Consider the following 17,550-nt stretch of genomic DNA (forward strand, 5'->3'; position numbering starts at 1 on the left):
TCATCAGCAACTAAACACCCAACACAGCTCTGCAATACCATTCATACACTTATCACTCACCAACCTAAACAATGTGGCCAACCTAACACAACGACACCACATCCATCCCCACTTCCAGAACTTCCCCTTAAACACAGAGACAAAAGACCACAACTTCATGTCCTACAATTTCCTCAACTCAACAGATGTTGACACGGTACTCCTCAAATTTAAAGCTACCCTAACAGCCACTTTCAACACTGAGGTGCCGGTGAGGCCACTGAACAGCGGACTGTAAAACCCCCTGCATCCCAGTACAGGCCAGTATTCAGCAGCAGCAAATGTTCCGTCTGCCAACAAAATATACATAGTGAAAATCCCAAGCAAAGGAAGTCCGGGTCACCCCAAGTTTATAAAACCTCACTGCAATAGCCCCGGCCAGCCACTACCTTTATGATAAGAAAATGCGACAGAATTACACCACGACTCATCAACAGCCAAAACCTCTTGGTTTCACCACTGCCAAGGACCTCTCCTTTAAAGCTCACATCGCCATGAAAACATGCAAAGCCTGACACCAGCTGCTAGCTAAAACCTGAGCGTTCCACTCAACAAGTGTATATGCCTCCAGCTTGGCCCACTCAAGAAATCATTGTCCATGCTGAACCCTGACTTATCAGGGGCCTGAAGAAATGGGACTGCAACACCAGCCATCAAGGCGATGCTAACCCTCCAGGGCTGAACTATGTTCAAAACAGCCTGCATCACTTACAGGGTAATGGCGATGCACAGACATTTATCTCTGGGACTACTGGGTTTTTTAGCTAAGAAACATGGGGTGCCCATGCATCAGTACGCAGAAGATACACAAGTGGATCTTCAAATCCCTTCTGAAAGTGATTTGGGTCAATTAAGCAACTGTTTTTATGATATAAAAGCATGGATGGCCTCCTATTTTTTTTTTTTATTATTCGCTAACACAACTGAATTCTTATTGCTCTCCCTTGCCCATTGCTTACCCTCTTTTTCTATATGGTTCGTTGATGCAAAGATTCCTTAAAGCTTCTTGGGATCTTCACAGGACTCCAAAATCTTTATAGTTTAATACCATAGTGAAAGATACTAACTTGCATTTACTGGCCCTTTGATCAGTGAAGGCTTTTTTAACTGATGCGCATTTCAGTCTTTTAGTGTAAACCCTAGTTTTTTCACGGATTGATTAGGGCAATCTATCCTTACGGGCCTTCCTCAACCCATTGTGGTGCCTTTCAAAGCTGTGTTACAGGCTGCTGCCCATTTGGTGCCCGGGATATTCGGTCATATTACCCCAGTTTTAACAGTTCTTCATTGGCTCCCCCTTAGTGCACGCCTTTTATTCAAGCTAAAGCGTATCACTTACAAAGCAGTTCACTTAAAAAAAAACTCTTATCTAGCCGACAAATTGAAAATCTCTGTAGTCTTCATAGTCATGACCTACTACTGCACCTAGAAGTCCCCCACTTTAGATCTGTTTTTTGGCCAAACGATCCTTCTTTGGTGCTGCGGTGTCATCCTGGAATAGTGTACCACCTGATCTAAGTAAGATTCATGATTATCTTAAGTTTAGGAAATCTTTGAAAACGTGGTTATCGATTTCTGTTTTCAAATAGTTTGCTATGATCTAGACCAAGGTGTTTTGGGGTGCTCTCTTCAGTATGGTTTCTATTTCAATCTGTAAGGTTTTAATGGAAATTTTTATCTTGTTGATTACATATGTTCCCGTTTTTTACAATGTCTGTCTGTATTATATGTTTTTATATGTTTGTATGGATCAAGTATCGTTTTTATAACTATATACGTATACAATGCTCAGCGCTTATATGTGCTTGTGCTGTGTTAACACTTATAAACATTTTCAATAAAATAAATAGACCATTCAACCTGGACCAGAAAAATCACCCACTTCAGTGGCCGATGTAACAGAGTCTACAACATCGCCAGGCTGGAAATCCAAGATACAAAAAGAAAACAAGCCGCCTGTTATTCACCAGAATCTGCAATATCTTACCAAAAATACCTCAGACCGAACCCCTCCCTTCTGCACATAAAGAAGGAACTGAAGCCTCTGCACTTCAAAGAACACATTGTCGAGTGCTGATTGGTCAGTCGTAGATTCCCTGCCAACTTCCTAACCTACTGTCACTACCCCTCCCTCTCAACCCACTTCCTGAATGAAACACAGTCCCTTGTACCTCCCATTGTACAGTCGCCTTTACTTGCTGGCTAGGGCTGCGCCATAGAAATCTCTACAAATCATACAAACATATACATGAGCCAGCTAGTAGAATGTGTTGAAATAGACAACTCATACCTGCACATCATTTTCATGGACAATAGCCCACAAAATCGCTGGATGGATTTGGATTAAGCAGTAGTCGGAGGAAGGCCCACTGGGAGGAACGGGTGGAAAACTGCCCGTCAAAGAGTGGCAGCTGGGCTATAAGAGAGGGCAGGGAGGCAATACAGTGTGATGGGTGGGGCATTTTCAATATGTAGGGTGCACAGGGATTAGCATTGGGAATTCGTTGTGGTCTTGTACTGATAAACTTATTGTTTGAGTTGTTTGTTTTGACTGTTGGTTTGAAAATGATTGGACACTTGTTTTATAAACATTTTTAAAAAGTTGCCATCCAAGAAGAAACTCAAGTGTCCTCTTTGAAAAGCAAGAGAATACATTGATTTTATTTTACATGTATTTTTCTGCTTATGCTTTCTGCTTATGCTTCTTAGTTAAGTTGCTGTTGCCTTTTGTTGTGGGACTGGGTAATGCCATTAATCTCTGTCCAAGGCATCCCTATTTTGAATTTTCTAATGGGGCGAGTGGTGAGCTCCCCATGCTCATGTCTAAAACCTAAACCTAGGGAGCCTTCCCAGGCCATATTCATCCATGTGTCTTCTCTGTCCACAGGCCCGCGTCTGTCCGGAGGTCACAGTTTGCATGAGACGTCGACTGTCCTAGTGGAAACAGTCACCAAGTCCTCCAGCGTGGGAGGATACAGCAGCCTACCGAAATTCTCATCCGATGCCAGCAAGGTGGTTTCCAGAGGCACTGGGCTTTCTCGGGCCCTCGTGGGCCAAAAGAACACCTTCACGGTTGACTGCAGCAAAGCAGGTAAGGGCAGCTGGGTAGACAAGCAGGGGCAGCAAAGGGAGTGAAGGGAAAACAGTGAAAGCAATAAAGCAGGAAGGGGGAGAGTACCAGCAATGCAGACGAAGGAATATGGTGAGGAGTGACAGCGGGAGGGAAGCAAGGCGGGAAGGGTGGGCAGCCAGGCAAGTACAAGAAGAGGTTGAGGAGGCCAATGCTATAGCTGTGAGGATCTTAGGGTAGGGCATGTACAGGAAGGGGCAACACGTGACTGCAACAAGGAAAGAAGGACAATGAAAAGTACGATAACACAGGTTTAGGGGAGGAGTCTTCAATCTAGTTGGTCATTGACTTAGAGACTATGGCAAAAGAGGAGGTAAGAATACTGATAGTTAACTATATCTGGAGATGAGCTTTCAAGTTGTAGGTTGTGGCAGGACACATACTTTGTGCAGTTGAAGGAGCTATGATCTAGTGTAGGGGTATGCAACCTTTGACTCCCCAAATGTTTTGGACTACATCTCCCATCAGTCCTGTGTAGCATCATCAGCAGTAAGGGAACATGGGAGTGTAGTCCAAAACATCTGGCGATATGCAGGTTGCACAACAGTGGTCTATTGTCTAAATTGGGGACCTAGGAAACTGGTGGAAATGGTTTATGATCCCAGCCTCAATAATCGCAAGATTTGGGGTAAAATAAACATTGGGCCTCATTACGAGTCCGGCGGCAACCAGCCGGTTTTTCCAGCTCGGTTACCGCTGGACTCGTATTACCATTCCACCTCCGTGACTCCCCGAATTACCAGGGCATTACGACCCTGGTGTCCCGGGAATTCCGGAGGCGGAATTCGGTAAATCCCCATTCCCATTGAGTCCCATAGGACACCATAGGACTCAATGGGAATGGGAAGTGGAAACACCGGCACCATCTCATGATGGTGCCGGTGTTTCCATGTCCGCCTGCAGACGGGCGGTGTTAAACCCACCACCACCAAGTCAGACCTGGCGGGAATGCCACCTCCTGCCTGCAGGACTCGAGATCGGGTGGTTCAGAAATAACAGTGGCAGCGGGTTTACCGCCACTGTTATTTCCAGACCGCCCGACCCGTAATGAGGTCCATTGTCTTTGTGCCGATAATATGTCAAAGAAAACAGCTGTATGCTGTTCCCCAGTGTACAGTCACAATAACATATCCCGACACACACACACACACACACACACACACACCCCTGTATGTATGACACCTCATGTTCTAGAGGTGCCCGCTATAATAAGTAGCTCTTAGGAAAGCTCTCAGTGGCTTCCTTCAGCGAGGGGCGCTCTTTATAACAAAAGAGTGTAACAGAATTAGTGAAAAGAAGAAAAACACCCGACTAAACCCCTTATCATTTTTATTTCTATTTCATTGTGTATTTGTAAGGTGCCTATACAACAGGAGTGGTTTGAGGCGCCACAAGGCAAAAGTGGGGAGGGAGCATGGGGAACAATAACCAGGTTACTCACTGTAGTGACCACCTTACTCCTAGTCCATAGTCCCCTTTCCTCCATACTTATGGGACATTCCTCCGTCCTGTGGGACGGGACCGGAGCAGTTTGTAAAGCATCAAAAATCTTTGCAAAACGTCTTTGTCCTTCCTCTCTTTCTACGCGGGGTACTGCATGCAGCCGTAACCCTGCCCATCTCAGCTCCGCCCCGCGCATCGCCCATCAGTCCTTTTCTATCGCCAGGTCAGAGACCTTTAAGCAATAACAGAGGAACCTTATTAGAGGGAACAGCGGGCGGGCGTATGAAGGAAAGGGGACTATGGACTAGGAGTAAGGTGGTCACTATGGTGAGTAACCTGGTTATACTCCTACGTCCCGTCCCCTTTCCTCCATACTTATGGGAGATTACCAAGCACTCCTTACAGGAACTACGGGTGGATGGAAAACCCCTTACTGAAAAAGGTTCTTCAACACAGCCTGGCAAAACTGAGCATCAGATTTGGAGCTCAGGTCGAGACAATAATGCTTACAAAAAGCAGATGGGGAGGCCCATGTAGCCGCTTTTGCAATGGTCTCCCAGGGGACATATTTCTGAAAGGCAACAGCAGCTGCCTTGCCCCACACCAGGTGTGCATGAATACCTTTGGGAGGCTGCAAACCTTGGACAGTGTAAGACTCTGTAATGCAAGCAGCGATCCATATGGAGATAGTCGCCTTAGAGGCCTGTCTACCTTGTGGATTACCAAAGGTCACCAATAGTTGAGAAGAGCTCCTAAATTCTGATGTTCTGTCTAAATAGAACTTAACAGCCCTTCTAACATCCAAACAATGCAGAACCCTTTCTGTGTCTGAAGCAGGGTTCGGAAAGAAGACCAGCAGGGAAATTGACTGATTCAGATGGAAATCAGAGACCACCTTCGGCAGGAAGGAAGGATTCGTCCGCAGGACCACCTTATCCTTGTGGAAAACCAAAAAGGGATGCTCCACTGACAAAGCCTGAGCTCACTCACGCGCCTCGTTGAAGTAACGGCAACCAAAAAAAGACACCTTCCACGAAAGGTGCTTGAGGTCCACCGTGGCCATTGGTTTGAAAGGTTTATGGCACAACGCCGTAAGGACCACGTTCAGATCCCACGTCGGCTGCGGTTTGGGAACCGGGGGATAAAGGCGCGTCAAAGCTGCGAAATGTCTCCTAATCACTGGATTAGACAGAGAATAAGAGCATTGGTCAGTGGAAAGGTAGGCGGATACCGCCAAAAGATACGTTCTGCATGACATAAGGTGAATGCCCGACTCTGCTAGTTGGGATACGAAGGACAGCACAGTGTCAATCGAAGCCGCCCTTGGGTCTAGCTGTTTGTCTAAGCACCAATGACAGAACCTAAGCCATTTGCTCCTATACTGAGACCTGGTCGAGGGCTTCCTGGCTGCCTGAATAACGCGCATGTTATCAGCAGACAGGTTGAGATGGTCTAAGGACCTGAACTCAGGCACCATACCGCCAAGCTGAACGACTGTGGGGAGGGGTGCCACAGCTGCTGGTCGCCCTGGTGAAGCAGATCGGGAGTCACTGGTAGCCTGATCGGTGCACACGCCGACAGGTGTTGAAGTTCTGAGAGCCAGAACCTGGCCGGCCACCACGGGGCTATGAGCAGAAGCGAACAGTTCACTGTGTTCTTTAGCTTGCAAATCGGCCGATGAATTAGAGGCAGAGGCGGGAAAGCATAGGCCCTCAAGTTGTGCCAAGGAATCTCGAGAGCATGGCTCAGAGAGGAAGCTCCCAGGCCATTCCTGGAGGCATACAGAGGAAGTTTCTTGTTTGCTGATGTCGCAAAGAGGTCCACCTCCGGCATGCCCCAACGAAGGAAAATCCATGAGGATCTCCGCCTTCAGCTCCCATTCATAGCTGACCATTGTCCGCCAACTGAGGGCATCTGCCGTAATGTTCAGCTGGCCCGGGATGTGTACTGCTACCAGCCAGACACCATGACGAACCGCCCACTCCCAAATCTGGATGGACAGGTCCACGAGCGGGGGAGACTTGTTGCCCCCTTGCTTGTTGATGTAATACATTGCCACCACATTGTCCGTGCAGATACGGACCACTTTGTTGGCAATGACCGGTCTGAACGCTTTGAGCGCTAGGAAAATCGCCAGGCGCTCCAGATGATTTATATGAAGGAACTTGTCCTGAAGCGACCAAAGGTCCGAGACCTGAAGAAGATCCAACGTCGCACCGCTCCCCAGTAGGGAGGTGTCCGTCGTGACCATCACCATCGGGGTTGGGTCCAGAAAGCCCGCACCCACGGACAGGTTGCTGAATGACGACCACCACTCCAGGTCAGCTCTCATGGAAGCCGGAATCAATATCAACTTGGAGTCCGGATCCACTGCCTGACGCCAAGAACTCCGAAGAGCCATCTGAGTCCGCCTCATCTTGAGACGAGCGAGAGGTAAGGCCAAGACACAGGAAGCCATGAGTCCCAGAAGCCTCTGGAACCACCAGGCCAACATGCTCTCCGACTGCGCAAAGATCTGACACGTGGCCAACAGATCTGCCATTCTGTCCCCGGTCAGGTAAACTCTGCAGTCGATCGTGTTCTAGCGAAAACCCAGGAAAATCAAGTCCTGAGAGACCGTCATGGAAGATTTCAGCCAGTTCACCGACAGCCCGAGATGGAACAAGAGCTGGAGGAGGGACTGCAGATTGCACGCGGCCTTCACCGGGCAAGGGCAACGTAAGAGACAATCGTCCAAATACGGATACACATGGATACCCTGCAGACGAAGATAAGCTGCAATCACCGACATCATCTTCGTGAAGACACGCCGCGCCGAGCTGAGGCCAAAAGGAAGCACTCGAAACTGGAAATGCTCCTCTCCCACAGAGAAACGGAGGTATCTCCTGTGTGGATTCCAGATCAGTATATGCATGTACGCATCCTGAAGGTCCACCACGCTGAGCCAATCGCCCATCTGTAAAGAGGACCGTATCTGGCCGGGCGTGATCATCTTGAATTTCTCTTGGGGTAGGAAAAGATTGAACTGGGAAAGGTCTAGGATGGTGCGCAGGCCAGCCTGGTTGGGTTTGAGCACCGTAAACAGTCGGGAGTAGAAGCCCTCCCATCGCTCCCCTAGGGGAACCGGTTCCACTGCTCTGAGGTCCAGCAACTTCTGAACCTCAGCTCTGAGGGAGGGTGACCCTGACTGCTGGAAAGGAGGGTTGAAGGGTGGGGTAGAGGTAAGCGGAAGCCCGCCCGAGCGTCTGACAAGACCCACCGGTCTTCGGTGATGGTCTGGCACACCTCCCAATGAGACGCAATGCGTCCTCGCACCGGGGTCCCGTGCGAGCACAGAGAACCCTCATTTGGCAGGTTTTTCGGTGGTACCACCTGAACCTGAGGAGGAGGCTGAGGAACGGGAGAAAAACCGAGTCCGCTGCTGCCTCCGGCGGGAATTCCCTGAAGGGGTATCCACTCTGCGGGATTTCCGATCTAGAAACCCCCTAAAACCAGAGGAGGGCTGGCTTTGTGACAACGGTCTCTGGGTCCTAAAAGGGGTTTCAACCAGGACGGACAAGGGACTTGGCTGTCTGGGTGCTGTCCTTGGTTTTGGTCAGCTCCACATCCGTTGAAGAATGAAAAAGCTCCTTACCGTCAAACGGCAGGTCCAACACTTTGTCCTGCACCTCCTTTGAGAACTTGGTGGCATGCAACCAAGCCTGCCGAGAGGTATGAACTCCAAGCATAAGGCCCCGAGCCGAAGTGTCAACGTGATGAGCTGCAACCTCCAGCAGATCCTGGCCCAAGACCCTGGCATCCGACAATCCCACCTTAAAGTCCTCCAGCTTCTCGACCGGAATGAACTCCTCGACCTTTCCACATCTTCATATTCGCCCCCTCTAACACCAGTTCTGCATTGGCCTGCCGTAGCTGCAGGGCCGAGTTAGAGAAAATCTTCCTCCCAAGGGATTCGAGGAGCTTGTCCTCTTTCCCAGAATCTGAGTAGCCGTCGTAGAAGAGGATGCTGCAGGCCTGGACTGTAAAGTGGCCGCAGCCACCACTGTGGAGGAGGGGGGCGGACAAGATGCTAAGGCCACCTCTTCCAAAGAATGCAGTCTGTAGCGCGTGTCAATTTTCTTATTGAAGAAAAGTCCAGAGTGTGGTTTCTCCCAGACTCTACGGACCTCAGCCAAAACATCCTTCTGCAAGAACAGGCCGGTACGCTCCGAAGGAGACAATGTGAACGCCCCCGAAAGCACACCCTCCTGCGGAGCAGGCTCATCGGGCACTGGGACATCCACTAGACACATCATGTCCAGCACACGGTTGTGAAAGGCTCTAATAGAGCGGGGCTGGTCTTCGCTGTCCTGATCGCCCTGCGCACCATCTGACAGGTCAGGATCCTGCTGAATCACGTCGGGCACCGCCCTGTCCACCGGGGACAATGGAGGCAAGGGCAGAAGGGTAGGGGGAGGCCCCGCAGGCAAAGGCGGCGCCGGTGGAACCACCGGAGGCGCGGGTGGAACCGGTGGCGCAGGCAGGCATATCTCCCTTTAAAGACCCTTGAAATACTCTCTCATGGGGTCGGTACACATGAGTACCTGAAATTTGACAAAAAAAACGTCCTCCGGAGAAAGCTTTGGAGCTGCCGGAGAAGGCCTCTCATGAGGGGGATAATTCCAGGAACGCAGAGGGGAGGGTTGCCAAGCAGGCCCATCCCCAGAGGTGTCCACATAAATCAATGGTGCTGAACCCACAGGCAGCGAGATGTTGTGCGGAAGGGGCAGCCGAGTGTTCCAGTCGTAAACCGGACGAAACGGATGCGCACAAGGAACCTTATGTTCACCAACAGAACCAATCCCTACACCTGAGGCTGATGGCGTAGTTGTAGGGGAAGCGCCCAAAATGGCCGCCGTGGTCTTCGCAGGAACTGCCGCCATTTTGTCGTCACCTGAGGGGAACTGCGGCACGTGTGGAAGTGAGGCAGGGGTCCCCATCGGTGGATCAGGGGTCTTCATTTTAGCCTTCACACAAGGAACCTCGGCCGAGCCAGTACTATGCGGCCTGGGATGTTTCTGCGATATACCAATAGCCAAACAAGCCTTCACAGGAAGGACCTCGGCACTGCCGGTAAAGGAGGAACTACGGTTTGAAAACTCACTCCTTGCCCCCTCAACGGTTCTGGCGTCGCCACAAGAGCGGGAACGGTGAGAAACATCTTTCACCGATAAGGCCTTCTCAGGCCTCTCAGAACTGTTGGTTGCCTTAGCCTCTGTACGAGGGACCTCGGACCCGGGTCCGGTAGAACCCTCTTCAAGGTGGGCCTCGAACATACGTTCGGTATCACCAAGCCCAGCCGAGGCCTTGGGGCGCACCCTGGTACTTTTGAGGGAAGCCAATAAGGAGGCCTCGGAGCGAGCTCCCGTACCCCACGATTCAGTAGAACTAGGTCTACAAGCAGCCCCCACAGGAGGGGTCTCGGATTGAACACCTCCTCCCACCGCTCCAATCGATGTTGAAGTGCCCGGACCGAAAAGGAATCACAATAAAAACAGGAGTCCCAACGGTGATCAGGACCCACAATAAAAACAGGAGTCCCAACGGTGATCAGGACCCAAACACTCTAAACAAAGAGGATGGGGATCCGCCCTCGCGAAACGCTGCTGACACGAAGAACAATTCGGGAAGTCTAGCTTAAACGGCATAGACAGACTACTACGCGATCGCTAGCGAGAGCCAGAAAGGAGGAAAAAAGTAAGAAATTCTTCCGCAGATGCAAGTGCGTCCAGTCCCGAATGAGCGGAGAAAAGGACTGATGGGCGATGCGCGGGGCGGAGCTGAGATGGGCGGGGTTATGGCCGCGTGCAGTACCCCGCGTAGAAAGAGAGGAAGGACAAAAAATGTTTGCAAAGATTTTTGATGCTTTACAAAGTGCTCCGGTCCCGTCCCACGGGACGGAGGAATGTCCCATAAGTATGGAGGAAAGGAGACAGGACGTTGGAGTTAATATACATACAATATAATATGCAGTAGTAATGGCAAAAATAAACAATAGCGGTCCTACTAGGCCTTGTGGCATTCGGATCGTGCAAGTGCAGTGAACAGAGGTGCAGGGGAGAACGAAGGGGGGGACAGGGAATGGTAAGTGCTAGCGGGGGCCCAGGAGGGGAAGTGCAAAGGGTGCCTGGGGAGGGTAACTGGCTAAGAGCAAGGGCGGAGGTGTCCCGGGGGGAGATGCCAGCCACTGGAAGTCGGGGGAGGGCCCAGACGGCAGTACTGGAGGGGGGTGGGTGCTGGTAGTGACTGGGCTGAGGGCCTGGCATCCTGTACGACTAATGAGGGACCAGGCCACCAGTCTTAGTGGCAGTGGGGAGATTAGCAGGGGAGGGGGAGAGGGAAAGAGGAAGAGAAAATAAAGGTTTTCAGAGCTTTCCAGAAATTAAGGTGGTCAGGTTCAGCCAGAAATGGGCAGGGAGGCTGTTCCAAAGGGAGGCACCAGGAGAGGGGAGAGATCTGCCACCCACTCTCTGCTTGAAGAAGCGTTTGATCAGCAGAGAGGTGGAGCCAGAAGATCTAAGGGATCTGGAAGGTAAATATTTGGGAAGAGAGAGTTGGAGATAGCAAGGTCCCAGGCCCCAGAAAGCCTTGTGGATGATGCAGAGGGTCTTGAATGTGATCCTTGCAGCCACTGGGAGCCAGTGGAGAGATTTTAGAGCTGGAGAGATACGGTCCCTCGGCTTAAGGCCAAGGATAAATCCTACAGCCCTATTCTGGATTAGTTGAAGGGGGTGAGGGAGGCAAGAGGTAGATTGAGGAAGTGGCTATTGCAGTAGCATGGAGAGGACTAGAGCTATAGAGGCATTGAGCTTCTGAAGGAAGGCGAGGAAAGGGAGAATGCATCTAAGGAGGAGAAGCTCAAAGTGGGCCTTCTTGGCAAGGTTGAGGATGTGAGGAAAAAAGGAGAGGGAGGAGTCGAAGATGACCCAAGGATTTTGTTCTCAGTAGATGGCGAGGGAGGAGGGCCCAAGGTGGGCGGTCAGAGGACAGGCGGGAAACTGGGCACAGGTGTTGCGATAAGTCGAAAAAGAGGTGATGGAGGAGAAGGGGCCCAGTTGCACCTGGGAATGGCGATAAGTTAGGAAGGAGGTCAGCCAGTCCCAGTGCTTGGTCCGTGATACTGAGGGTATTGTGGAGCCGTTTTATGAGGATGGAATAGTTAACAGTGTCAAAGGCCAAGGAGAGATTGCGGAGAATGAGAACAGCTTGACATTTAGAATCAAGATTCACAAGCAGGTCTTCACGGGTGTTCCGTAGAGCAGTTTCCGGGCCTCTGGATGCGTGGAATCCAGATTGGTGGTCGTGGAGACAACCAGCAGGTTCAGTATGGCGGATCAGTTGGGGGAGGTTCAACCTATCCAGGATTTTGCCTAGGAAGAGGGTAGTAGAGATAGGGCAATAGTTGGATGGGCAAGAAGGTTCTGCAGATGGCTTTTGTAGGAGAGGGTGCACCAGGGAGTGCTTGAGGGACAAAGGGGAATGATTGCACAGATCAGCTAGAGCGGGGGAGAGAGAGAGAAGATGTTGTCCTTGATAGTTTTGGAAGAGCAGGGAGACACCTGTTTGGATGAGACCTACATGGAGCGGACAACTTTAGAGACCTCATCAGGTGTTATGGGGGAGAAGGAGAGTGGGGGGGAGAGGGTGAGGAGCCAAGGGAGGCAGAGACGCGAAGTGGGGAGGATGGGGAGGAAGAGAGTGAGGACAGGATGTCATGAGTTTTAGATGTGAAGTGGGAGGCCAGTGCAGTGCAGAGGACCTGGGAAGGAAGGGGAGACTAGTAGTATATAGTAGTATATACTAGTAATAGCAGTAGTAATAGTAATAGTAGTATACCATGCGAAAAGGGTCTCTGCATTGTAGAGCTGCCAGCGGGACCTGCAGGCTTTACCGTGACGCAAGGCATGTAGGCCCAAGGGCATGGCGGATCTCCTTACCCCACAGGGCTTTGAGTAGCCCTAGTCATGTTGGTATGGTGCCAAAAGGGGTTCACTGCAATGGACATTAGGGGTGTCACGGTATTAGTTTTATGACGGTACAATAACCTTCTTGCCAAATGACGGTATATCATGGTTATCGCGGTATAGCAGGTGGCGTTAACTAATCTTGATGAACATGTTGCCATCTTGATGACCTGCATGCCACAGATCAATGGAGTCTGATGGTAGTTTACGCTTGTGCGCATACACACACAGGCACTCTCTTTACGTTACAGCCTTTAGTTTACTTGCGGGCCAAAAGGTGTTCAGTAATCACGGACATGTTACCCTTTGGTACGGCAGCAGGGAATACCCACAGAGATGAGTACATTTCACAGTGTGACTTATTATATGTAAATTCAATGATAGAACCAGGGAAATCCCCCATTGTCATATGTTTAGAAAACATTATCCATTATAAATATATAAACCCCAAAGCCGCCGACGCAAAGTAAACCCTTTTCCTTCTTGACACTGTATTTATTCTTGCTATTGCTAACATATTGATTTTATGTCAGGCACGTGTGGTTTATGGAATGGCATGGAATGGCATTAAAAACTGCTCCAACTGAAACTACTTGGCAGACGGCACATCCAACAGTGCAAGACCAAGACTGCGCAGCACTTGCTTACTGCAGCCTTTCCAAATCAGATTGAAAAGCATACTTAACGGTATGAACGGTATACCGGTATAAACAATGTGACGGTTATTATTGTTCAATTAAGTGGTTCACGGTATCTTTAACGGTATACCATAATACCGTTACATCCCTAATGGACATATAACAAATCATTTGGAGCTTTCATATAAGGGAGACGGCTCTTCTATGTCATTTCTGTCGCATTTGCGTGGTAATTATAAATATTCTTCGCTGCGTGCCATGGTTTTATCATTGTTTCCCCATTCACTGCTGTGAATCTGATGAAAATTGGGGCAGTCGATGGGTGGGGGCTTTCTGGCACTCTACTTTCATTCTCAATGCATTGCCCTCCTTGTTTCAATACACCACCCACTCCATCTCTGCATCTCATTGACCTGCCACTCCTCTACCTCTGTCTCCCCTCCATATATGTGTTCCATCGTCTGATTCTCTGTATCTTGTCCCCTGCCCCTCTCTGACATTTTACCATTTTACCCATGTTCCTATTCTGACCCCTGTTTTGATGTATTCATGACTCCCGAAATGCTAAACAGTCTCTGGGCTCCAGGGTCTCAAAGGAAGTGTCTTGTCAAGACTGCCAATGGGCCAGCATGGGGGTGATATTTCCACCCTCATCCATCATGGTCCAGTGACAGGCCTCACCACCGCCATCTCTACTGCCGCACGCACGTTCGTGCTCTGCCCACTTCCCAGCTGGCACCACTAAAGAGGAGGGTGTAGGGCACATGTCAATATGCCAAGTGGTTGGGGCCAGGTCTGTCCTGCTTACCTTCTAACCTTCAAACCCCTGTTCTCTGAGCCAGTTTACCACACATTTCATTAAGTGGTTTACATATTAATAAATACATCAATGTAACTTGGCATTCAATTTAAGTTCAATCGACGGTATTGTTATGACTGGAAACAACAAAGTGAAATTTCAGCAGTGAATGGACCTGGCCAAGGGTTATAAAACCCACCACAAAGCCCGGAAAGGGGGTAATGGTAAGGAGTGGAGTTGGGGAACATGCTTTTCAAGGGAACTAGACACAAGGTTTATGTGACTGGAAGTTTTAATTCAGAAACAGAAAGGTTTGTGTTGAGTGTGGGCCTAGCGGGTTCAGGCCAGTGGAGAGGCCTGCTAATACAATTGTGTTCTCCTGATGCGAGTCTCAGAGACCCCAAGGAGGAGAGAACGGCCCACATCAGTAGGCAAGGCAAGTCTCAGAAGTTGTGCTAATAAGCTAAAAACTGGATTAGTGCGATCTGGAACACATGGAAAGATGGCATGAGCGAAAGGAGGAATATGCGTGTACTCTGTTTCAACTGGGGGTAGTCCACTCTTTGGGCACCAGCAGGAAGACTTCATGCTTTGAAAAGCTGAGCAATTATGATCTTGGCAGAGGGAATGCAGACTTGTGTTGACATTGGAAGAGGATGCGCCCCCCTATGTAAGGTTATTATAGTGCACTTGAGATAAGACTATTTAATGGCTGGATTTGGTGACGGTAGCTGAGGTCGGACTTGCCCTACAGAAATGAAGCCTAGAGAAATGCTAGAATCAGAACAGGTATTTCCAACCACAGATCGTCCCTTAATTGTCTTTTTCTATGTTTAGGTACCAACATGTTGATGGTGGGCGTGCATGGTCCGAAGACACCATGTGAAGAGGTCTATGTGAAGCACGTGGGCAACAGAGTCTACAACGTCACCTACACAGTCAAAGAGAAGGGCAACTACATTCTGATCGTTAAGTGGGGTGACGAGAACGTGCCCGGCAGCCCATATCAAGTCACTGTCCCTTGAGCGCAAGCAGGGGGCCATTGGGTCTCAGCGTGCCACGCACACTCACGCTTTAAAACATTAGATGCCTTTCCTCCCCTCCACCACCACCAGCGAAAATGGACATATCCCCCACCCTATTCAAATGCACTAAACCGGTGAACTTAAGGTCAGCCTGCAAACTCCCCCCAACTTCTAGTTCTGCTGCTGATCAAGACACACATGAAGTAAATATGACCCTCTACGTCATGTCACTAAAGACTTTGCGTCAATGCGTGGAAAAACGCAGCTGTTTTTGATGTCACAGCCAAAGGGGGTAGAGGGTGGCAGACAAAGCATACCAAGTACCCAGAATGCTCTGGGTCAGTGCCTTTTTGTACTGCTCTTTTGTTCGTCAGAGTGGGCTTTTTAGTTCTTTCCCTGGCGGAAGCCCACTCCTGCGTCCCGGCGCTGGCATGCATGTTTGTTATAATTTTTTGGGGCACTCCTGCCAGAGGTTGCAAGTCGTGGTAGAAGAGAGACAGAGGAGGGATTATATAGAGGAGGTCAGGGGGGTTATGACAAAACCGGCCAGTTTCCTCACTTTTTACTTTTTAAGCAAATATACACAAAACATTATGACAATCCCAGCTGTGGGGGGTGGTGGGGTCAATTCAAAGGAGGGGAAGGGTGCAACGTTACCCAATGCAAAAGAAGGAAGAGGGCCCATGAGGTAAGAAGCCCCTCCTATGTCCTTGGGAACATATGTAGAGAGCTGAGAGGTGAACTTGGGTAGCAACAAAGGGGGCATCATGGTGAAGGCCTCTGTGCTTTACAGCTTCACTGTGTGCACTTAAGCCTTTAAGGGACCTCAGAGGCTCCCAAACAGGACAGTAGGGAGGGCTGGAATGTAGGCATGATCCTGGAACTGGAATCGAATTATCGACTGCAGGTCCATGTTCTTGGGCTGTTTCCCAGAGGGTTTCCAATGGTCACATCGATGTTGCTTAGTAAAGCCTTTGTGGTGCAGTTTCCTTTCATAGGCATCTGAAGTGTAAAGGTCATAGGATGTATTATGGAGCCCATGCGTTAGAGAGGGGGCGATGGGGTGTTGGGGTTGTGCTAAGGAATTTGTGGGATATAGCGAGGTCTGGACACCTGATCTCAGTCCCTTGTGATGTCTAAAATCAGCCGCCTCCCTTCTGTGACAAGAATAAGTTCAGTGAGACAGAGGCCACACTCCCAAAGGCAAAGAACACTCCGTGGCCTGAAAATCGTGAGCCGCATTGAAGGTTATGTATTTAGTCATTGAAGACTTGTTGCAGCCGCATCTCTGTATTGAGGGGTTCTGCACACATGGCTACATGATGGGCCTCCATGATCTGCTAAGAGCTTCCGGAAATACCTCGAGGAGCAGGAGAACTGGCTTGGATGGAATAAACTATGAAAAATACCACGGGGTGCTTCAATGGAAAAGTTGAAGACCCCTTTACTAATTTACGAATTTCTAATAAACCTTCGCACCACCCTCCTCTTGTCCCAGCTAAGACTGAAGCTACTGTGAATATACCTGCAACCCCCATCCGCCATTTACCTCTGACCTCATGATCCCACCCAGTTGCACCTGTTACTGATCAATATGATTGGCCCTAGTAGCAATGTTGGCGGGAAGAGGTCATAGGTCGTGTCTGACCTTGCTGATGCTCATAGAAACCAAATCAAATGTATTTAAGAGAGAATAAAAACGATAAGACACTTCTAGATTGTATGAGCTGACAAAACAAACAAAAAAAGAGAACAATTTAATGTTAATAAAATGGTACCGTGGAGTTTTATAGTGATGTTTTTGTATGTATTGAAGGGGTGATACGAATTCTCAATAGTTTGTATTAATACTTAATGAATGGTAAAAGACAAATGCCAGCAAAAATAAAGTTTAATTGCTAATTTGCCACAAAAAAAGTACCAGGTGTATTTCTGACTTGTTCTTTTGCTCTGCAAGCCTAAGTGTTTGGCCCCAGCATGAGTGTGCATGGATTTAGCACAATCAAAACAAAGCTGCCCTCGAGGTCGTTGGGCTCCTTGCAAAAGATGGCGGCAGCAGCAATCCTGGCATTGTCACTGACCAACATTGACACTGTGCAAACTACCATTGGGTGGCAGTGAGGCCCAGAATGTGCAATGTATTACCGCCCGCTGATGGAAAGACGCCTTGGTCGATGGCCTGAGCTACCTCTGGATCAGCATTCACGCCCTGGAGGCACAGGAATGGTGGGTTGGGACAGGAGCATCCACTGCACCCTCTTACCAGGCTTCTCCCAGGACCAGTAATCGGGGGCAAGCTCCCTCACGTTGTCGAGCGCAGCGTGTCAATGAAACCTGTGCTACTCCAGATCCATGGTAAGTGAGACGTTTACTTCTAACCAAAACTAAGCTAAAAGGTCTTCAAATGTAGTCAATCATTCATATCATTATTTCATCTGTGACACGCAATATTCATGACATGTCAGTTCATGGT

At 49.4% G+C, this 17,550-nt stretch overlaps 1 protein-coding gene across 6 annotated transcripts in view; it reads left to right on the forward strand.

Annotated features, from left to right (window-relative positions):
• FLNC (filamin C) overlaps window positions 1–16,994 on the forward strand; it is a 253,022-nt gene extending 236,028 nt beyond the window's left edge. For all 6 annotated transcript variants that reach the window (XM_069629538.1, XM_069629534.1, XM_069629535.1 and 3 more), the window contains 2 exons: window positions 2,927–3,130; window positions 14,890–16,994. In XM_069629538.1, the coding sequence (XP_069485639.1) occupies window positions 2,927–3,130; window positions 14,890–15,077 (392 nt within the window). In that variant the 3' untranslated portion in view covers window positions 15,078–16,994. The remainder of the gene's footprint in view (window positions 1–2,926; window positions 3,131–14,889) is intronic.
• The last annotated feature ends 556 nt before the right edge of the window (window positions 16,995–17,550 follow it).

Source organism: Ambystoma mexicanum, chromosome 12, assembly GCF_040938575.1.
Source record: "Ambystoma mexicanum isolate Mex_15411 chromosome 12, UKY_AmexF1_1, whole genome shotgun sequence".
Taxonomy (NCBI): Eukaryota; Metazoa; Chordata; class Amphibia; order Caudata; family Ambystomatidae; genus Ambystoma; species Ambystoma mexicanum.